This window comes from Schistocerca americana, chromosome 11, assembly GCF_021461395.2.
Source record: "Schistocerca americana isolate TAMUIC-IGC-003095 chromosome 11, iqSchAmer2.1, whole genome shotgun sequence".
NCBI classification, from domain to species: domain Eukaryota; kingdom Metazoa; phylum Arthropoda; class Insecta; order Orthoptera; family Acrididae; genus Schistocerca; species Schistocerca americana.
Genome location: NC_060129.1, coordinates 75,918,233 through 75,942,302, shown reverse-complemented (window position 1 = coordinate 75,942,302; position 24,070 = coordinate 75,918,233). Strand labels below are relative to the sequence as shown.

The 24,070-nt window shown below is 39.6% G+C and overlaps 1 protein-coding gene across 1 annotated transcript in view; it reads left to right on the top strand.

The window, feature by feature from the left end:
• LOC124553808 (putative nuclease HARBI1) overlaps positions 1–23,057 on the top strand; it is a 48,955-nt gene extending 25,898 nt beyond the window's left edge. Inside the window, exons 5-6 of the mRNA XM_047127791.1 lie at positions 13,897–14,220; positions 22,419–23,057. Of these exons, the coding sequence (XP_046983747.1) occupies positions 13,897–14,177 (281 nt within the window). The 3' untranslated portion in view covers positions 14,178–14,220; positions 22,419–23,057. The remainder of the gene's footprint in view (positions 1–13,896; positions 14,221–22,418) is intronic.
• The last annotated feature ends 1,013 nt before the right edge of the window (positions 23,058–24,070 follow it).

Below are 24,070 nucleotides of genomic sequence, written 5' to 3'. Positions count from 1 at the left end.
TGAGAGCAGTTCTGGGGCCTTTCTGTAGACGCTCCTGCAGCTTACTATTACCACATTAATATTGTCATTATTCCCTGTTGTGTTTTGCCTACTACTACCTTGTCGTGTCTCAGGAGGCGTCTTGTCGGGTCTATGGAGGGAATTCTCTAACCTAAAAAACCCACATGTGCACTCCACATGTACTCCGCCACCCTTGTAGCCGCTTCTTGCGTGTAGTGCATTTCTGATCTATTCAGGGGGGACCCTACATTTCTCCACCTGATAGCAGAGGTCGAGAAATTTGCACCCCCAGATCTCCGCAGAATCGTGTGAGCCTCTGGTTTAAGCCTTCCACTCGGCGCCAAACCAGAGGAGCGCGATCGGTTTTGGGAACGACACTACAAATAGTTAGCTCAGATTCCACCCTGTGAGCGAGGCTTTCTGCCTGTACAAACTGAGGATGACCTCTGAACCCAGACGGCAGGAGACATTGGTGCCGACACGAGCAACAATTTGCAATCGGGTGCACCCAGTGCTCTCTATCGCCGCCGGCAGGGCCTCCTCCACATCTCGGATTAGACCCCCCTGCAAGCAGACAGAGTGAACACTTGCCTTCTCCCCCGACCTTTCCGCTATTTCCCTAAGGGGCTCCATCACCCGCCTAAAGTTGGAGCTCCTAATCACTAATAAACCCCTCCCCCCGTGTGCCTGCTCGGACCTGGCTGAAGGAGCGGCCTCATGTCCACTCACAGGCAGAGCGGGCGATGCCACACGGCCAGCCTCCACATTGACCCTCCCTCGTGAACGCCGCTGAACCCGCCACTCCCCTTGGGGAGAGGTTGGCCCAACCGCGCCCGGTACCCGTGAAGATATCTCGACAACTGGGACAGTGGGTGAAGCATGTAACACCTGGGGTGTACCATGTGACGCACCAGACTCCCCACTGCCACTACACTCCGAGGCAGCAGCCTGAAGACGGCTGACTGCCGCCATCAGCACGTTCGGTTGTTCGCGAACAGTGGCCAGCTCCTCCTGCGTCCGTACACAGCAGTCGCACATCCTATCCATCCTAAGAAATCAACAATTTACTGTAGAGATTTAAGTAATCAACTTTTAACTAGACTGCTAATTCACTAAAGGCAGCTGATAGCTGACTAAACTTTGGTTACTAGACACTTCTTGTTGGAAACAATGAAAATAAACACTAACTGTCTCTGGACTGTATTCAAAACAAACACGAAATCTATGAAACACTATTAGTAGCACTCGAAAATTAAAGCTTCCAAAGAACAAAAACATACGGAAAAAGAAGTGACAAGTAAGAAAAACACAGTTAATACTTAAATTTACGAAGCTTGCTGCACAGGAGATGTGAAGCAGACTGCAGTTACGATGAGACTGGCACTATCATTAATTTAGTACTGGAGGGAAGTGCTGGTGGGGGTAAAAATCATAGATGGAGATCAAGAGATAAATGCAGTAAGCAGATTCAGAAGGATGTGGGTTGCAGTAGTTATTCGGAGATGATGAGGCTCGTACCTACAGAAGCATGGAGAATTGCATTAAACCATTCGTCAGACTGAAGACCACAACAACAATATTCTGGAAGGATTTCTGACTGTTAGTTTTTCAGTGATTTTGTTGTATTGTAGGGGGATCTGGTTCCACAGTCTTTGTTTGGCCTACGTGGGTCAATGGAATTATTCAATTCCAATTTTGTATTTTTGTGATATTTTAATTTGGTTTATTTTAGAGCAATTAATGTGCGTGATTTTTTTAGGTCTTTTGGTTCCTCTAGAACGGTCTTAGCTTTATTAGCTTTTTTTTCCCTTTTTTTGTACATTGTATTCATCCACAGTTGTCGCATTAATTTCATTTTATTACTTGACTGAAATATTTCACATGTTTTCTATGTTTATTTTCGACTCCTAACAACCCTACCACAACAAAGGTCAAAATTTTAATAACGATTGTGGTGTTGCTCATGCTGCTAAATACTGCATTTTCGGGCAACAACAGTCATATTATGTGGCAGGTGTCATTAGAGCACAGTTAATAAAGTCATTTCATGTAATAATCAAAAAACTAGGCACTCATCTTTTTGTGTTTCCCACGCTGATCTCGTTGTAAAATCATGGCTCAATCGTTCAAAATCTAGGTGGTTATGATTCCAAGCTCGGATGCAAAGAGGCCTAGGTATTATCCTGCTATATTCAAGAGTTATGTAGTTGCGCTTCACAAACCATCCTTGAAGATTACACTTTTGCTGGACAATGGTGATGTAAAAAAATAATCAGCACTCCGAAATTAAGTTACACTTCCTTTTAATTGCTTTTATTGCAATATCACATAAACACAAAACATCACTTCACAATACAAAACATACTTGAAAACATCTCTCTCACAGTTTATAAGCCAACTATAATATGCGTCTTTCCAACATGACGTCCAAGACTTGACCTTTTTCGAGGTCCGACTCTCTAACAACTTAACTAACTAACTAACTAACTAACTAATAATCACTTACGCACCCAAAAATCAGAGCTACAAGTACGTCAAAGATCATAGTAGCAAAAGAAAGAATACACATAAGAATAATATTATTGCAATATAAACATATCAATGTATCACAAATGAAATCAAATCTGAATGTTGTCTCAGAAATATGTTAAGTAGTTAACAGAAACACAGTAGAATATTACTGGTATCGAGAGGTTCAGACGAGGTGCCGTAATGGTTACGTAATTCAAGTACCATTACAAACCGTAATGATCTATCTTGTGGCCTGTTATTAAATGTTACCTACGGTTGTCTTAGTAACCAGGTTTGCCACAAGTTCTGGAAATCAGGGAATATCAGAGAATTTCAAATGTGTCAGGGTAATTTGAAAAAACACTGGAAAAATCTTGTTTTTGTCTCAGTAGATGAAATGGTTTGTTTACTGAGGTGCCACGCATCGTCGCTGGCAGGGGGCAGCTGAGTACGCGCGCCGCTTCTGTACTCCCTCATTATTACTGCCCCTCCACTTCCTATCACTTCCCTCAGCTTGCAGGGCTGCCACCACATCTTGTCGCTAGTCGAGCAGCTGCCGACGAGAGGCAGTGAGGCGTGACAAGTGGTTTGTTTGGATTTGATTCTCGGATATTTTCGATGCAGTGGCTGGAGACGACGGTCACGGGGCCACAGGTTGTCTGAGTGATCGTATGAATGTGTGTGCTCTCAGTTTCTGACAAAGGCTAGGGCCGAAAATGTAGCTGTGAGAGTGTGATTATCTTTTCTACGTGCCTGTTCGTGGCCCAGCGATCATCTTTATGGTGCTACCTATCCACATTAGTATCGATTCTGAGAGTATTTGCGCAAGTTATCTGTTGCACGGATTGATCACCACGGTGTCATTTCATCGACATGCTGTCTGTAACACACGAATAGCTGGCCAGACGAGTGGAATCCTGTGATGGGTCAAAACAGCTGGCCATTTTTGCAGATATCTGTAAAGGATCGGGCCTGGCGACCTGAAGCCCGTCATTTCCCGCTAATGTGCAGGCCCTGCCCGCCGGATCTAGTCTCACTTGTCTGTTCACAGGCTGGATCTGTTTGTGTGTGGCATAATGTGGCGAATTTTCGTGTTTTATCCGTGGACCCGGGACCGAGGTGCTCCTCGGCAGGCCAGAATCCACGGGCGATGGATTTCAGGAATGTTGACTCTCTCACTGCAAGTACATTGTACAGTGCAGTGTTTCACAGACATTTTATTTATTGCATTACATTTTGGCACTCCAAAAGTAATTTATATATTAGAAAGTATGGACGATAAGAAGAAGAAAATTGTGGCAGTCACTGGCAGTTTGTATGCCATGTACTCATATACAGGGTGTCCCAACTATCTTGTCCTCCCAAAATATCTCTGGAACAATAACAGCTATTGGAAAACGACTTTCATCGGTATCAATGTAGGGCTGGGGCCCATGAATGCACATATTTGGAAACATTCTAAAACGAAAGCATATGTGTTTTTTAACACAAACTTGTTTTTTTTTTAATGGACCTCCTATATTTTTTCTTCAGCAATCCATAGCATGACAAAGCACATACACAATGGTGTTGGTTGCATTGCAATATTCCCATTACATCCCGAGATATTAAGACGTGAAGTTGACGCTTGAAGCACCCGTCATGCGCTGCTAGCGCGCATCCTGAGGCTCAGGCGTGAACCCCATGCTGCCCGTAATCGCGCAGCAGACCATATTATTCGTTTCGGACCTCTTGATAAGTATGGAAGTGTGATTACGCATGTCAATCACATCGCGATTACGGGCAGCATGGGGTTCGCGCCTGAGCCTCAGGACATGCGCTAGCAGCGCATGTCGGGTGTTTCAAGCGTCAACTTCGCGTCTTAATATCTCGGGATGTAATGGGAATATTGCGATGCAACCACCGCCATTGTGTATGTGCTTTGTCATGCTATGGATTGCTGAAGAAAAAATATAGGAGGTCCATTTTAAAAAAAACATAAGTTTGTGTTAAAAAACACATATGCTTTTGTTTTAGAATGTTTCCAAATATGTACATTCATGGGCCCCAGCCCTACATTGATACCGGTGAAAGTCATTTTCCAATAGCTGTTATTGTTCCAGAGATATTTTGGGTGGACAAGATAGCTGGGACACCCTGTATTTCTCGAAAGAAAAGCCACACAATACCTGTAAAATAATAGACTTAGCACAGTGGTAATAAACAACAATAACAAATATAGTAAAACAAACATTTTATTGGTGGTCACCTATAGTGGTGGTTTACGCAATTCTTCCCTGCCTTATACACTTCTTTCAAGAGGCCTACTTTTTTCTGAGGATGTTTCTGAAATCGGTGAAGGTATTTTAAATCTGTCTTGTGACTCCAAGAAAATATGCAATTTTGTTACCAGATGTGTTTCGTTTTATTGAAATAAAATAACAACAGTAGTCTCGTTCATTACAAAAGATTTTGATGTTAGTACTCACGATTTTTGCTCACGTGGGGGAGAAATGTAGAAGTTTTTTTGTCAACTTATGTCTTCACTTACCCTTGAGACCTCAAAATCTGTCAGGGAAAAATGCTAAAACTTGTCTGGAAATCATAGAAATATCTGGGAATTGCACTTTGGGAAACTTGTGGCAACCTGTTTACTCAATATATGACATGCTTAAGACCAGACGCATAGATTCGGACCTTGTTCTATTCCGTTAGGTTCGTTGGCCAACATCCTTTTGCCTTTTTTTTTCCTGTCGTTTCGCCAGCACAAATGGTGAAAATCAGAAAAATTGGCCGTAGAACTTGGGAATGAAGCCAACAGGCAAATTGTCATCAAGTGGCCACAAAAGCGTTAACAATTTTGTATCTTTGGAAATCTAGTTTCTTTTAGACACGGATTAACTATGTGGTGAAGCGGTTTGGCTCTATCATTGTCGTTAAAAAGTTTGTTTGAAATCCCGTTAGTGTCAGTGACAGTTTTATCATCTAATTTCCTTATCACTTTATTATCTCCTCCTCTGTTCATATATAAATAACACGAGTTGATGGAGGATTCTTGCTTAATTTTAGGCTGCCGTAGGGCTTGCAGAGGATCACTTTTGTTGTTTTGCGTAATTCTTCGGCATATGTATGTAAAGTATTTGTTGAAAGTGTTTCCAATAGCTACAGGATCTTTGATTACTCTATTGTTTACTTTGAGCTCTGGGCTTTTTCTAATATTGTGCGATGATTTCCTTGTTTCTCTGTTAATTATATTCCGTGTGTTCCTGACTTTGTTCAATGCCTGAGCAATGTTGTTTCGCTCAAACTGCCCCCCTCCGCCCCTGATTTTAGTTTCGTATTGTAAATATTCTTATAATATGTATAATATTCTTCAAAGTGGTCAAGCCTGTGTGGATCCTTGCTAATACTGTAAAGCTGTTTCAGATTTTTACAGGGTACAAGTAGACTCTCCATCAACTGTGGCTCATGTCGTCCCCCTTTCTGCCCCTTTTTCTCTTCACTGTCCTCATTTTAGTTGGTAGCCACTCTTCTGTAGCTAATCTTATATTTATTATTTATATTATCAGAAAGGTACAATTCTGTCCAGTGTTTTCCTTTTTTTAAAACTTTGTCTTAGATATGCTAATGTGTCTGTAAGAAAAATAGTAGCATAGTAGCATTGGTAACAAGTATTTACCTTCACAGCACTTTTGTAATTATAATTTGTGAGTTGTGATCTGATAGACTCATTTTGTTTGTCAGGCTTGTGTTCCTATTGGATTCAACATTTGTAATTATAAAATTAATGACAGGACAGTGTACTCTTGCTTATTCTCATAAAAAAACTTTGAACAATATTTTGAAAACCACATGTTGTAATTAATATGTCCAGCTCTTCTTTGAATATTGTGTGTGAGGATTTAAACGTCAAGTCCCTACATAAAATTAGTTTATTCTTCCAGAAGTATGATAGTTCACTGTCCACGATTTGTCCAGGGGTACAAGGAATGTCACCATTTTGTTTTTTAATAAACCCTTTACTGCCAAGACAAACTCAAAGCAACATACGCTACTGTGGAAAACTCAGTGGAGAATTTTTATAGGCCTAACTCAGTACATGCTCAACATGTCCACCATTTCAATTCCTAACTTCCTTCATACAAATACCAGTGTTAGCAATTACCCTACGGCACATCTTCCATGATTTCGATGTGACCTTGAAGAATAAGGTATCTGTGCTCCATTAGATGTGGACGTTTTGAGAAAATTATTTCCTTTAGGTATCCCCAAAGAAAGAAGTCACACAGGTTGAGGTCTGTACTGTTGAGGGCCAAAATTGTCTGTCATTGAAATGACCTGGAAATCTCAGCGAAATGACCCTCATCTCGAAATGCTCGTGTAAGAAATCTGACACAGTGTTTGCAGTATGTGGCTTGCTTCATCTTGCAAGAACCATTGTATGTTGAAGGGCAATGCAGTAACAAGAAGCTGTGGAAAGAAATTATTGCAGATCATGCTCAAATATCACGACTGGTTCACAGTTTCTTCAGAGAAAAAAGATCCAATAAGTCTGTGATTAGAAATTGCGACCACCCAAATCCCCGGAGCAGAATGTTGTCGTTCGCAAAGCATTTGTGCTTTTGCGAAGCATATGTGGATTTCTGGTAGCCCAAACACATACATTTTGTTTGTTAACCACACCGTCCAAATGAAAATGTGCCTCATTTGGAAACCAAATGTTCTTGAGAGTTTGTTCCCTATCATCCACCCACCAGGAAAACACTAGTTTCAACTGCCTGTGTTCTGCAGTGAGATTCGGAGCAGAGTTCATCTTCTTTGGGTACACCCAGAGGTCATTTTTAAAAATCTGTTGAACGGAGCGTCTAGAATTGCACTGGTGCCTTTCTGCACTATTTGCAGAGCAATTTGTACTACTTGAATATTCTCTGGTGAACAAACAGGATTTCTATATTGATCACTCCTTTACAAATTGATTGTGCAGCCTGTGAATGATTCTCGTGCAAGGGGCCCACCGTGTGTTAAATTTCTGTCGAAACCGTTTCCGAGTTACAACAGGACTTTTCATTTCGTCATAAAGGAACACAATCGCCAATTGCTGTGGCATTGTTAGTTGACTGTGTTGTAATCACTGGGCTCCTAGTGATGGTATCATGAATTTGACGTCATTTCGTAACGCTTACAAATCATGTATGAAACAAATGGTGACACATTTTGTGCCCCATCCTCTTTGATTCTACTGAAGTTACCACAAGGTGTCCTCTATACAGATGTTGAAACACAGTTAAATCTTGTGGCTCAATTTTCACACCACTGCATTCAGAGTGCATTCCTAGAGTATAACAGTCCATGGGAATTGCAGTTATTGGACATTTTATCTCATCCCTTACAAATATCAACTGCCTCCATTTTTTTCAACTGTTTTCTGCAAAAGTGTGATATTTATTTGTACTTATCAGTAGTAATACACTTAATTTCATATCTCCGAGCCAATGCTCTGTTATTCAGAGAACAGTAGGTCTTAATCCTGTTCTCATGTTTCCTATGGCTACCTGCAAGTACAAAAGTTCATTTTTTATGGACTGTCTGTTTTCATATATTAGTACAAGTGCATCTGATGAAGCTTTTATCCCCCCTTGTACTTATTTTACTGATTGTTTCCTATAACCCTTTAGTAAAAAAATCATGGAAGGGGGATGGAACTGTCATTTCTCTCGTCCCAAGTAGACAAACTTTTGATGAGGTTTCCAATGCCGACTGCTTCACTTTTTGCACACCATCAACTTGTACTGCAAGTTATCATGGTGTGAAGATATTTTCTGCAGTCTTGGTAATATTTTTGTTATCTAGGCGTTCGCTTGTGTCAACCTAAGTCACAAGATTAGCGGATGATGTAGTAGTCTACATCTACATTTATACTCCGCAAGCCACCCAACGGTGTGTGGCGGAGGGCACTTTACATGCCACTGTCATTACCTCCCATTTCTGTTCCAGTCGCGTATGGTTCGCGGGAAGAACAACTGTCTGAAAGCCTCCGTGCGCGCTTGAATCTCTCTAATTTTACATTCGTGATCTCCTCGGGAGGTATAAGTAGGGGGAAGCAATATATTCGATACCTCATCCAGAAATGCACCCTCTCGAAACCTGGCGAGCAAGCTACACCGCGATGCAGAGCGCCTCTCTTGCAGAGTCTGCCACTTGAGTTTGCTAAACATCTCCGTAACGCTATCACGGTTACCAAATAACCCTGTGACGAAATTAGTATAGGTCGAACAAATGTTCTGTAACCCACCTCCTTTGTTGATGGACTACATTTTTTAAGGACTCTCCCAATGAATCTCAACCTGGTACCCGCCTTACCAACAATTAATTTTATATGATCATTCCACTTCAAATTGTTCCGTACGCATACTCCCAGATATTTTACAGAAGTAACTGCTACCAGTGTTTGTTCCGTTATCATATAATCATACAATATAGGATCCTTCTTTCAGCTATCAGACATTTGCTCAGTTTGTTTATATGTGGTGTATTCAGTATGAAATCTGCAATCAATACTGTTTATGTCCGTAATTTCAGTGTTTCTGAAATGATAGCAAATGCTAGGTGAAATATTACTTGCAACTGTTACTTCCTTGTTTACACTGGACCGTGCTCGGAAATCGTACCTGTATGGCATAGCTGGGCAGTGTTAATCAAAGAGTTAACTCTGCTAATGATTAATCCATTACTAAAAAGCTCGGATTCATTAAATGTTAAAGCATTACTTCACAGGCGATTTATTGAAAGTTTAAATTAATCGTTAACTCATAATTATATACTTTGTTGTGGGTGTAGTAAAATGAGCAATCAATATTAAATCACAGGAGAATCAGATAGTATTTGATATAAGATGCGTATGTTAAAGTTTTCATCCATGGGGAGCTTAGTCTAGGAGGCAAAAATTAGTGTCTTTGCCCACAGAAAAAAATCGTTAGACTGAAGCACTAGAGGGTGCAGAGGTATTATATCTAATAAATAAATTTACTAAAACCTGTTCCCCAAGAAATATCGCACTGTTGTGCGAGTGTCTTGATCTTATGTCCAGACACATTTTGACTAAAAAAGATGTCTTACCACTAGATTAGATTGAGTGACAGATTTAAAGATGCTGTGACTTACCAAACGGGAAAGCGCTGGTCGATAGACACAATAAAAAACACACAAACATGCCCACAAATATCAAGCTTTCCCAACCCATGGTTGCTTCATCAGGAAAGAGGGAAAGATGAAAGGATGTGGGTTTTAAGGGAGAAGGTAAGGAGTCATTCCAATCCGGGGAGCGGAAAGACTTACCTTAGGGGGTTGGCAGGCCTGGGAAACCAAGAAATCTTCCTCTAAGCGACCCATAGATAGGTTGGTGTACGAGGGGGCCATCCTTGTGCCCATGGCTGTTCCCTTTAATTGTTGGTATGTCTGACCTTCAAAAGTGAAGAAGTTGTGAGTTAGGATGAAGCTGGCTAAGGTAATGAGGACAGAGGTTTTTAGGTAGGGTGGCAGGAGATCGGTGTGAAAGAAAGTGCTCCACCACAGCAAGGCCCTGGACGTGCGGGATATTTGTGTATAGGGAAGTGGCATCAATGGTTACAAGGATGGTTTACGGGGGTACCAGATTGGGTAAGGATTCCAGGCATTTGAGAAAGTGGTTGGTGTCTTTCTTGGTTACCCAGGCCTGCCAACCCAAAGTTTGGTACAGATTTATTGATGACATCTTCATGATCTGGACTCACAGTGAAGAACAACTCCAGAATTTCCTCTCCAACCTCCTTTGGTTCCATCAGATTCACCTGGTCCTACTCCAAATCCCATGCCACTTTCCTCAACGTTGACCTCCATCTGTCCAATGGCCAGCTTCACACATCCGTTCACATCAAACCCACCAACAAGTGACAGTACCTCCATTATGACAGCTGCCACCCATTCCATATCAAACGGCCCCTTCCCTACAGCTTAGGTCTTCGTGGCAAACGAATCTGCTCCAAACCCGAATCCCTGAACCATTACACCAACAACCTGAAAACAGCTTTTGCATCCTGCAACTACCCTCCCGACCTGGTACAGAAGGAAATAACCAGAGCCACTCCCTCATCCCCTCAAACCCAGAACCTCCCACAGAAGAACCCCAAAAGTGCCCCACTTGTGACAGGATACTTTTTGGGACTGGATCAGATTCTGAATGTGGCTCTCCAGCAGGGATACGACTTCATCAGATCCTGCCCTGAAATGAGATCCATCCTTCACGAAACCCTCCCCAATCCACCAAGAGTGTCTTTCCGCCGTCCACCTAACCTTCGTAACCTCTCTGTTTATCCCTATGAAATCTCCAAACCACCTTCCCTACCCTCTGGCTCCTACCCTTGTAACCGCCGCCGGTGTAAAACCTGTCCTGTGCACCCTCCCACCACCACCTACTCCAGTCCTGTAACCCGGAAGGTGTACACGATCAAAGGCAGAGCCACATGTGAAAGCACCCACGTGATTTACCAACTGACCTGCCTACACTGTGATGCATTCTATGTGGGAATGACCAGCAACAAACTGTCCATTCGCATGAACGAACACAGGCAGACAGTGTTTGTTGGTAATGAGGATCACCCTGTGGCTAAACATGCCTTGGTGCACGGCCAGCACATCTTGGCACTGTGTTACACCGTCCTGGTTATCTGGATACATCCCACTGACACCAACCTGTCAGAACTCCAGAGATGGGAACTTGCCCTTCAATATATCCTCTCTTCTCGTTACCCACCATGCCTCAACGCCCCTCGTACATCACATGTCACTCAACAACATCTTTGCCTCTGTACTTCCGCCTCGACTGACATCTCTGCCCAAACTCTTTGCCTTTACATCTGTCTGTTTGTGTCTGTATATGTGCGGATGGATATGTGTGTGTGTGCGCGCGCGAGTGTATACCTGTCCCTTTTTCCCCCTAAGGTAAGTCTTTCCGCTCCCGGGATTGGAATGACTCCTTACCCTCTCCCTTAAAACCCACATCCTTTCGTCTTTCCCTCTCCTTCCCTCTTTCCTGACGAAGCAACCTTGGGTTGCGAAAGCTTGAAACTTGTGTGTGTGTTTGTGTTTGTTATTGTCTCTATCAACATACCAAGCTTTCGTTTGGTAAGTTACAGCATCTTTGTTTTTAGATATATTTTTCCCACGTGGAATGTTTCCCTCTATTGTATTCATATCATTTTTATTTAAATTAATACAATCAGCAGATCTGCTAGTTTCTCTATTTCTGATAGAGGAGCACACAGCTCGACAGACCTGATTACTTTTAACCTTGGCAGCTGGTTTATTGGTTCAGCGAGTCCTCGTTCGTGGCTGTCTGGCAATATTGTTGTTTTGTTGTTGCTATTAACTGCTTTTATTCAGCATTGCTTCGACATTTCTTCACATCACCATTTTGTAGATTTACTTTCGTCTCTGCTCCATCCCAAAACTTGAAATCTGTAAGTTTGGATAACCAGTACAGTTCTTCAGCTTTTCCTGATAATCACTTTCCTGTGGACTTCACAGATTTTTCCACTACTTTTCTTTCACTGTGTCTAATATGTAGTACACACTTTCACTAATTTCAGTTTGCACAGTCTTGGTTACATATCAGAATTCGGTCGTATTTTATTTTTAAGTTTTCGTTTTGTTTTATAAGAACTGTAGTAATTTTGTCTTTCTTGTCTATACCTGACATACGCCCTTCAGCACATTCTTCGCATATCCAGCATTTAGTTTTTGGATGAAATTTCTCTTTAAATTTAGTGAAGTCACTCCTTTCGCCACTGCTTGCTTACAAAAACATAAATTGTCTATAGCTTCAGTATTCATATAAAAGTTGTTTGTAGAGATGTGCTTTCACCTGGATCGTAATTTATGTTTCTCATTTTGTTGTACATCCTCCTTTCTTCACGTGTTTTTCCCCACAGATGAGATGCAAGTTGACATAATAGATATCAAATTTGTTGGACATCTTATGCTTTTACATATTAATTTCACTATTATTTACAGAGCTTTCTCTAGTTTGGTATTTGTTTGGACTGCAAATTTTTAACAGATACTATAATATTTATTACATAATAGTTATTGTTAGAATTTCTTCTTCTTCCTCCTTTTTTTCCGTTCTTGTTGTTTATGAATGACCTTGTACAATATTAATAGTAAACACAGAATTTTCGCAAACAATGCAGTTATCCACAACAAATTACATTCTGAATGAAGCTGTACAAATATTTAGTCAGACTTTGATAAGATTTCAAAGTGGTGCGATGATTGCAACTTGCTTTAGATGTTCAAAAATGTAAAATTGTGCACTTAATGAAACAAAACACATGGTATTCTGTGAATATAATATTATTAAGTCACAGTTGGAATCTGTAAACTTGTACAAATACTTGTGTGCAACACTTATTAGGAACATGAAGTGGAACAATCACATAGGCAGAGTTGTAGGTAAGGCAGGTAGCAGACTTTGTATTATTAGTAAAATACTAGGGAAATGCCATCAGTCTACAAAGAAGATTGTTAACAAATCAGTCGGGTGACTCATCCTAGAATATTGCTCAAGGGTGTGGGCCTCGCACCAAATAGGACAGATGGGGGATATTGAAAGTATATAGAGAAGAGCAGCACAAATGGTGACAGGTTTGTTTTGACGCGCAGGAGAGTGTCACAGGTGTTGAAAGAATTGACTTGACAGACAGAAACTGTCCTGAGAAAGTCTGCTAACAGAGTTTCAAGAACTGGTTTTAAATTATGACTCCAGGAATATACTACTACCCCCCCCCCCCCCCCCCCACACACACACACACACATATATCACTTCCGTAAGGATTGTGAGTGTTACAGTAGATTAATTATAGCTTGCACAAAAGCATTTAAACTACCATTTTTCTCACGCTCCTTATGTGAATGGAATGAGGAAAAGCCCAAATTACCAATACAGTGGCATGTACCCTCTGCTATGCACTTCACAGTGGTTTGCAGAGTACAGATGTAGGCGTAGATCATCGTTTCGATCTCTTACTATAGTGCAGAATTTGTCGGAAATTGTTCTGACATCTGTGTGGACATGTCACCTGTGTTGTGGTTGGCTGACAGTCATCATATAGATTTAAGTGTTTCTGAAACTCATGCCTAATTTGTAGTTTTCATATTTATACCTGCATATTATGAAAATAGGCATACATTAAAGATCACTCCAAAATGTTAAATGTTTAGCATGTTTTGCTGTTTTAAGTGTTGGGAAAGGACAAGTCAGCATCTAAACACAATACCTATTATTCATTTATAGAGTTCACTTATATAAGCTTAATATACAAATGCTTTTGGAAATCTTTAGTAATGTTTAATTATCTCTCTCACACATAGGTGAACACGATAAAGACGCTACAGGAGAAGAAGAATCGGCTGACCTCGATATCCGACACGACGAATTAGGGGCGGAAAAGAGGGACACGATTGCTGCACAGTTGCTAATATCGTACGAAGAAGAATCGGATGACCTCGACATCGGAGATGATAAACTGGGGCTGGAAAACAGGGACAGGATTGCCACGCAGTTGCTAATTCGAGCTGAAGGAGAGGCAGTTGTCCCTGATGATGGAGGGCTGGAAGAGAGAGATACGATTGCTGCACAATTGCTATTGTAAAAGCAGTCCCAGATACCCCATCACCACCCACACATTAGAAAATGTAAGTAAAACTGCTGTTGGACCAAATTACAAACATTCTGGTTGGTGGTAGCTATAGTTCGTACAACTTTTGAGACTATGCTATTTGTTCTTATGCTGTCTGTTTTTAATATTAAATAACAAGAATGATAAATGATACTTTGAATAGCAAAGCTGTCTGTATCCTCAAGACCCCTTTGAGTTGAGCTCTTCCTGCCGCTTATCTCCTCCTCACTACCTTTATCTCCTCTACTTGCTGTCTGTCCATCTCCTACTTCCCCTCTGTCTGTCCACCTCCCCCATCTTTGCTACCCATCTGCTCTTCCCTTTCTCCGTTCATTTCTTCCTCACCGTCTCTCCATCCACCTCCTCTCTCCATCCACCTCCTCATCCTCCTCCACTCTCCCCCAGTCCATCTCCTCCTTCTCCTCCCTCCACCTCTGTTGATCTCTTCCCTTTTCTCATCCATTTCCCCCCCCCTCCTCACTCATTTCTGTGTCTGTGTCCTCATTCCCGTCACTGTCTGTCCATCTCTCCCATCCCCCTGCCTGTCTCCAAGTTATCACTCCTCCCCGGTCTGTCTCCAAGTTATCACTCCCACCCCAATTGGAGGATGCTGGTTCTTGTTGTTGTTGTTGTTGTTGTTGTGGTCTTCAGTCCTGAGACTGGTTTGATGCAGCTCTCCATGCTACTCTATCCTGTGCAAGCTTCTTCATCTCCCAGTACATACTGCAGCCTACATCCTTCTGAATTTGCTTGGTGTATTCATCTCTTGGTGTATTCATCTCTTGGTCTAACTCGACGATTTTTACCCTCCACGCTGCACTCTAATACTAAATTGGTGATCCCTTGATGTCTCAGAACATGTCCTACCAACCGATCCCTTCTTCTAGTCTAGTTGTGCCACAAACTTCTCTTCTCCCCAATCCTATTCAATACCTCATTAGTTATATGATCTACCTATCTAATCTTCAGCATTCTTCTCTAGCACCACATTTCGAAAGCTTCTATTCTCTTCTTATCCAAACCATTTATCGTCTAAGTTTCACCTCCATACATGGCTAAACTCCATACAAATACTTTCAGAACCGACTTCCTGACGCTTAAATCTATACTCGATGTTAACAAATTCCTCTTCTTCAAAAACGCTTTCCTTGCCATTGACAGTCTACATTTTATATCCTCTCTACTTCGACCATCATCAGTTATTTTGCTCCCCAAATAGCAAAACTCCTTTACTAGTTTAAGCGTCTCATTTCCTAATCTAATTCCCTCAGCACCACTCGACTTAATTCGACTACATTCCATTATCCTCGTTTTGCTTTTGTTGATGTTCATCTTATATCCTCCTTTCAGGATACTATCCATTCCATTCGACTGCTATTCCAAGTCCTTTGCTGTCTCTGACAGAATTACAATGTCATCGGCAAACCTCAAAGTTTTTATTTCTTCTCCATGGATTTGAATACCTGCTCCAAATTTTTCTTTTATTTCCTTCACTGCTTGCTCAATATACAGATTGAATAACATCGGGGAGAGGCTACAACCCTGTCTCACTCCCTTCCCAACCACTACTTCCCTTTCGTGTCCCTCGACTCTTATAACTGCCATCTGGTTTCTGTACAAATTGTAAATAGCCTTTTGCTCCCAGTATTTTACCCCTGTCACCTTTAGAATTTGAAAGAGAGTATTCCAGTCAACATTGTCAAAAGCTTTCTCCAAGTCTACAAATGCTAGAAACCTAGGTTTGCCTTTCTGTAGCCTATCTTCTAAGGTAAGTCATAGCGTCAGTATTGCCTCAGGTGTTCAATATTTCTACGGAATCCAAACTGATCTTCCCCGGGGTCGGCTTCTACTAGTTTTTCCATTCGTCTGTAAAGAATTCGCGTTAGTATTTTGTAGCCGTGACTTATTAAACTGATAGTTTGGTAATTTTCACATCTGTCAACATCTTTGACAGTGTTGACTGGAATACTTTCTTTCAAATTCTAAAGGTGGCTGGTTCTTATCCCCATGTTATTTCAGTCTAGATCCAAGTTTGGTTGATATCGATCCAAGGGTTTAGGAGGAGTTTTTTTACCCTTGACTTGGCTAGAGTATGCACATGTCAAAATATATTTTAACATATTTGGCACACGTTTCATTTATATCCTTAGTGAATTACATCCTACAGTTTCATTTTCTCACATCTCAATCTCTGTGACAGCATGTCTCCTGGACTGTGTGCCACATTATGATATAATTTTGTTTTTGCATTCAGTGTCGTACAATTTTTTACAAGTAGAGTTAACAGCAGAGATGTAATACATATGAACTCGTGCATTTCAGTGTATTTTCGACATTGTATCTCCTGAAATATGTGCCGCGAAATGATATAATTTTGCATGTACGTTGTGTAAGTGTGGTAAGTGTGAATACTGCTTGCAAAATGGATCATTGACACAGTTAATAGAAAAAAAGTAATAAACTAAAAAATCACACCTGGTGCAGCAGCTGAGGTGCCGTAGTTGGCGGTTATGTGTGCAGGAGGTCTGCTTGCTTGTGTGAATGATTGGTGTGCGTTTCTCTTTTTTCAATGAAGTCTGAGGCCGAAAGCTTATCTGTAAGACTCTTGTAATTGTGCCCATCTGCAACTTAGTGTGTTATCTTTACGGTAAATAGTAATCTATCTTCTCGCGGTATCGTATATTCCAATCTCATCTTCGTTTATTTCCTCACAACTTTCTATAATGTTACTTTCAAGTTCATTTCTCTTATATAGCGCTTCTATACAGGGTGTTTGCTTTAACTTGGAACAACTAAGTATCTTAAAAATATCCATTGTATGAAAAAAGTTGGAGAAGAAAAGTTAATATTTTCAAAGGGGACACCTGTTTGTACTAAAGCTGGCCATCCCCTACCCACCACCGATCCTACCCCCTTGGGGGGGGGGGGGGGTCATCTTTTTATTTTCAGATTTGAATCCCCCATTTCTACTGTAGATTGGGATTATACACCAAAACATATCTGGGATTTACCAAAGACATTTTTTCCGTTCATGGTAGTTGGCACTGTAATTGACAAAATTTTCTCTCTCTCTCTCTCTCTCTCTCTCTCTCTCTCTCTCCCCCTCCCCCCCTCTCCCTCTCCCCCCTCTCTCCCTCTCTCCATCCCTCTCCCCCAACCCCCTCTCTCTTCTCCCCCCCTCCTCCCCTGATTAGTACTGACTTGTTTGATTGTCAAGAAAAGATTTTGTCCTAAATAGCTGTTGTTATTGTTATGAATATAATAGAGGGAAACATTCCACGCGGGAAAAATATATTTAAAAACAAAGATGATGTGACTTACCATGCGAAAGCGCTGGCAGGTCGATAGAAACACATAACAATTGTCTGACGAAGAAATAATGACGTTAAAACCTGTGGGAAGTGGCTAAAAATGATCAATGATGTGTAAAAAAACGGAAATGGAAATAAAGCGAAAGTTATTAGAATTAGCCGAAATGGTTGTTTAATAGGTGAAAGAAACTTGTTTGTGAACTAGAAACGGTGGATTTTATAGCGGCGGTAGTGTTGAAAGCGGGGAAAAAATTTTTTTTTTTTTTGTTATGGTTTCTGCATTTCGAAATCTTTTCTGTCGTCTTATTTTCTCTTTCTGTTTTTGCCAGTAGGTTCACTTTGTATTCACCTTCTCCTTTTTACCGTAATTTACTATACAATTTTATCCCGCCTATATATACTCAATAATACGTAACCCACTTCCAAACCATAACCAAAAAAAAATTTTTTTTTTCCGCTTTCAACACTACCGCTGCTAAAAAATCCACCATTTCTAGTTCACAAACAGTTCCTTTCAACTATTAAACAACCATTTCGGCTAGTTCTAATAACTTTCGCTTTATTTCCATTTCTGTTTTTTTACACATCATTGATCATTTTTAGCCACTTCCCACAGGTTTTAACGTCATTATTTCTTCGTCAGACAATTGTTTGTGTTTCTATCGACCTGCCAGCGCTTTCGTATGGTAAGTCACATCATCTTTGTTTTTAAATATGTTATTGTTAAATATTTAATTTAGTTTTGCAAATTTGGTTGTACAGTAAAACTTTTCCATCCAGACATTTAAGTCTGGCATATAAGCTACATTTAATATAATGTAGCTCTCTGTTTCCTTCAGTGCCCCCACACCATCACAAGACTTGATTTTAGTGAGTCCCCCTTGAATCTCACCATTAAGGTGACTGTTTACAGCCCATTCTTACTTCCAACCGTCATAAATCTCACACCAATTACAGCACCATCTACCACGAATAGAAAAAATTGTTTCAGATAAACCTAAGGTCTTTTTTGATGCATTCCCTCAGGTTTGAGGCAGCTAGCTGAATTGCTGATTCAGAGGCTCAAACAGTTCTGTTACTGTGTAGGCTGCAGATTCCTTGACTTGTGCTGTTGGGTGGTGGGGTATTGGGTTCAACTCAGGAACTCAGGGGTTCCCTACACACAATAAGTGGCTACACAGATAGCAGGGGCTGTGTGGAATGGACCAGGTTAGAGGGTCTTAGGAAAGAACAAAAAGGGTTTCAGTATCAAAGAGTCCAGGTCAAACACAATATGCAGGTTGATTTAGGGACCATAGGTACTATAGTAGTAAATTGTCATAGCTGTGTTGGGAAACACAGAAGCACAAATTGTTATATGTACTGAAAGCTGGCAAAACCAAAGATAAGTTCAGGCAAAATTTTTAAAAAAGAACCTGATTGTGTTCGGAAAGGTCAGATTAAATACAGTTTGTGGTAGTGTGTTTGTTGCTGTTAGAAGTAGTTTGTCTTGTATCAAAATTGAAGTAGATAATACCTGTGTGTTAATAAGGGTAGAGGTTATACTTGACAACTAGTATAAATTAATAGTTAGTTCCTTTTACTGACCTCCCGGCTCGCATCGTACAGTTGCTGAACAGTTAAAAGAAGACTTCAGTTTCCTTTCAAATTGGCACCACACTCATACAATTACACTTGGTGAAAATACATGTTTAAATTTGGTGGTGAGCATAAAACATCACCTGAAATTGTACCAAGTGCTTCTCCAAAAATCAGTTTGAACAGTTATCTCAGGTGCCCATACAGTGTAAATGGTTGCAAAAACATACTGGACCTCTTAGCAACAAATAAACCTGAGCAAATAGGGAGCATTATGATATATAGGGGGATTAGTGACCAGAAGAATGTTGTAGCTAGACTGAATACCACAGTCCCCAAGCCCACCAAAAATAAATACAGAATATAAAATGACAAAATATGTCTATTTACAAAAAAAGCAGATAAAAATTTGCTTGACACGTCCCTACTACCTAAGTGTAGACCAGATGTGGCACAAATTCAAAGAGATAGTATTGACAACAGTCGAAAGATTTATACCAAGTAAATTTATAATAGATGGAACTGACCTCCCACAGTACACAAAACAGGTCAGAACATCATTGCAGAAGCAATGAAGAAAGCGTGCGTAATTTAAAAGAGCACAAAATCCCCAAGATAGGCATAGTTTTACAGAAGCTCAAAATTTAGTGTGAACTTCAATGAAAGATGTGTGTAATAAGGTTCACAATGAGACTTTGTCTTAAAATGTGACTGAAAGTCCAAAGCGATTTTGGTTGTGTGTGAAGTACACCAGTGGCAAGAGACAATCGATACCTTCAACAGTGAAATAGCAAAGGTAATGTTACAGGTGACAGTGCCAAAAAAGTGGAGTTGTTAAATACAGTTTTCTGACATTCCTTCAGTAAAGACAACACATTAGGTATTCCAGAATTTCAATCAAGAACTGCTACCATCGTGAATAACTTAGAAGTAGATATCTTTGGTGTAGCAAAGCACCTTAAATCATTTAATAAAGGCAAGTCCTCTGGTCCAGATTGTAGACCAGTTAGAATATTTTCAGAGTATGCTGATATAATATCCATGTTCTTTAGTGAAGGAATGTCAGAAAACTGTATTTAACAACTCCACTTTTGTGGCAGTGTCATTGGTAACATTACCTTTGCTATTTCATTGGTGAAGGTATCAATTGTCTCTTGCCGCTGATGCACTTCACATACGACCAAAATCACTTTGGACTTCCTGTCACATGTTGAGACAAGATCTCATTGTGGACCCTATTAAAAGCATCTTTCATTGAAGTTCACGCTAAATATCGAGCTTCTGTAAAACTGTGCCTATATATAACCTCGCACCCAACAATACACCCGTACCTAAAGACTAGAGGTTTGCAACGGTCACACCAATACTCGAGAAAGGAAGTGTTAGTATACCACTGAAATTAATTTGAGGTAGGATTTTGGGACATAAACTGTGTTCAAACTTTGTGAATTACCTCAAGGAAAATGATGTGTTGACACACAGCCAACATGGATTCAGAAAATATCATTCTTGTGAAATCCAACTACGTCTTTATTCTCATGAAGTAATGATTGCTATCAACAGGGGATGTCAAATTGATTCCATATGTTTATATTTCCCAAAGGCTTTGGATACTGTTCCTCACAAATGGCTCATCATCAAGTTGCGTACCTATGGAGCATCGTCTCAGTTGTGCGACTGGATTCACGGTTTCCTGTTCGAATGATCACAGTTTGTAGTAATAGACGGAAAGTTATCGAGTGGAACAGAAGTAATAGCTGGCATTTCTCAAGGAAATTTGATTGCCCTTCTGCAGTTCCTAATTTATATAAAAGATTTATCATAAAATCTGAGCAGCCATGTTAAATTGTTTGCAGATGATTAAAGGCATCAGAAGATCAAAACCAATTACAAAATTATTTAGACATGGTACTCTATGGTGTGAAAAGAGGTGATTGACCATAAATAATGAAAAGTGTGAGTTCATCCACATGAGTGTGAAAACGAACCCATTAAGTTTCAGTAACATGACAAATTACACAAATCTAAAGGCTGTCAATTCAACTAATATGTAGGAATTACAATTACAAACAACTTAAATTGGAATGATTACATAAATAATGTTGCTGGGAGGGCAAATCAAAGCGTGGCAGCTCATTTTGTATTAGTGTGGAATCAGGGAAAGTGTGTCCAAAACCTACATAGGAAGAAATAATCATTGTAATAAAATAAGAAAAATCAGGGCTTACACAGGAATATTTAAATGCTCGTTTCTTCCATACACTGTTAGTATGTGTAATGGTAGAGAAATACTGTGAAAGTTTTTCGATGAACCATCTGCCAGGCTCTTTAAATGTGAATTGCAGAGTGGTCATGTGGATGTAGATGTAGATGAAGGATCTGAATCTGCAACAAAAAGGTGACTTCCATTTGAAAATAAAAAGTTGATCTCCCACCCCCGTGTAGGAGGTGGCCAGTTTTATCACACAAACATTTGAAAATATTAACTATCACCAAGAACATTTTTTTTTTTTCATATTATGTGTATTTTTCAAGATATTTAGTTGTTTAAAGTTAAAAACCACCCTTTATATTCCTTCCATCTTCTGGTTTTCCCTGCTGCCATTGTAAGTAAAATTGAAAGGGTAAATAGGGAATTGAAAAATAAAAACTCCACTGGTATTGGTGAAATACCTGTCAAAATTCTTGAGTGTCCTATAAATGTAATATGGGTCATGTATCGCTGCAACTCCAACTGTTCCAGATAGAGTTCAGTATGCCGTCATTAAACATCAGTAGATAAGGGGTGATAAAGTGAAAGTAGCTAATTATGATCTAATTTCTCATCTGAAATGAGTCTCAAAAATTCTAGAAAACTTTTTCTTGGATTGCTAGTGAAACTGCCTTAACAACCACAATTCACTGAACAAAAACTAATTTCAATATTTCCTTAAAAATGGGTTTTATTTAAAATATTTATACTACTGTTATCGGACAAATCTAGGTCACACTTGTACAGTAAGGATTATGAAAACAGAAGTTGTAAAAGAATTTTGCTATTTCATGTGCCTACTGTGTGGTGTCTGAATTAGGTAATTAAAAGGAGAAGGAAGAAAAGAAAAGAAATACTAGTTGTTTTAGGAGTGTTGTCAGAACAAGTGAAGGTAATCCATCTAACTGTGTTTGATAATAACTTGTGGTCAGTAATATATGCCTGCATTTTTTTATTTTTCGTTGTCCTTATCTGTATATAAATGAATTTCAATTTTCTTCTGCACTTGTAATTATATTGTATGACAGATGTTCCTTTTTCTGTTTGTAATGATGGGTTTTTCTTGATTTCCAGGCCCAGAAAGATTATACTCCGATAACGGTATCTCTCTCCAGAATGCATTTAGTTACATCAGCTGCCCTGTATAAGTTTGATAAAATGGAACTGAACTGTGATATGTAAAACTACAAGTTTGCAGGACATTTTTCGTGTTGCCACTAGGTCTGTGGTTTAAAAAAATATTCACAAAGACGAGTGTTTAGCTCCTTGGTGTCAAGCTCTGCAAAGTTGTGACATCATATTATTTAGACACTGAATATTGTCAGTGCCAAACTTAAAAGTATTACTGAAGAAGCGAGGAAGTAGTATCCTGTGTACCTGTTTGTGACCAGAAAAGTGTCTGTGTCTAAAACTAAGTACCTGCATATCTAGTCTTTCATCTGTTAGGACTGAAACAAAAATTTTGTTTTTTGCTTTCAGTTAGAGGAACTAATTACAACTTTAATTTGCTGCTCTTAATTTCTGAGCAGTCATGTCAGTGTTAAAAATGTATTGCAGTTACGAAGGAGAAGTGTTTTAAACTTTTCGTTTGTAGTAGAAACTGTTCAAGACTGATACTGTAGCTTTTTATGAACTTCATAGTGTTCATATTGAAAGAAGGATGTACCTTATTACAGTTCTTTTTTTCTGTAAACACCTGCATTTATGAGCAGTGTAGTGTGTCTAAAACTAAGTACGTGTGTATGTAGTTTTTCACCTGTTAGAAGTGAAATTAAAAGTTTTTCTTTTACATTGAGGTACAGGAACTCATTACAAACTTGATTTGTTGTTGTTAATTTCTGAGCATTCCTCTCCCTTTCTCCCCCCCCCCCCCCCAAATTACTAAACAGAACTGTTTGTAAACTGTTCACATGTGGAAGAAGCTGCAAGACTGATAATGAAGCTTTTAATGATGGGAAATGAAATTCATTGTCTCTGCTTCAGTTGCCACTTTTATACACTGTTAGATCTGTGCTCTGGACAAATGTTTGCAAAGGTTGGAGTATTTAGCTTGTTAGTGTAAAGCTCTGCAAAGTTGTAAAATTATGTCATTTAGACTCTGAGTTAATTTAAAGGTATTACAGAAAAAGCATGGAAGCACTAACCTGCTTGTATGCAATAAAGTATGTATCCAGAACAAGGTACCTGTATATCTAGTCTTTTCTCTGTTAGAAGTGACATGAAAATTTTAATTTTTTACATTGAGTTACAGGAACTCATTACAGCCTTGACTAGCTGCTCTTAATTTCAGAGCAGTGATGTCAATGTTAAAAATGTTTTGATATAACTAAACAGAAGTATTTGTAAATCCTTCATTTGTAGAAGAAGCTGTAAGATGGAGAATTAAGTTTTTTTTATTAGAAATAAAATGTTGTGTCTCTGTTTTGTATGATTCAGATTTAAAGAATGATTTACTTTATTGTAAAGCTATTTTTTCTGTAAACAGTTTAAAATACTAGCCTCAGTTGTTATAGAACCACTGGAAAGTAAAGAGCAAATAACATAGCTTCTTATATTTAGCCGAGGTACATTAATGATGATTTTTTCTTTGTGCAAATTATGCTGGCTAAAGAATACTCTGCTGCAAGCATCATGATAAAAAACAAAACCCCAGAATACCTGATTTTTGTGTGATATTTGTATCTGTTGTACAGTTTTTCCCCTATTTTATAAGGAATGTGTTACGA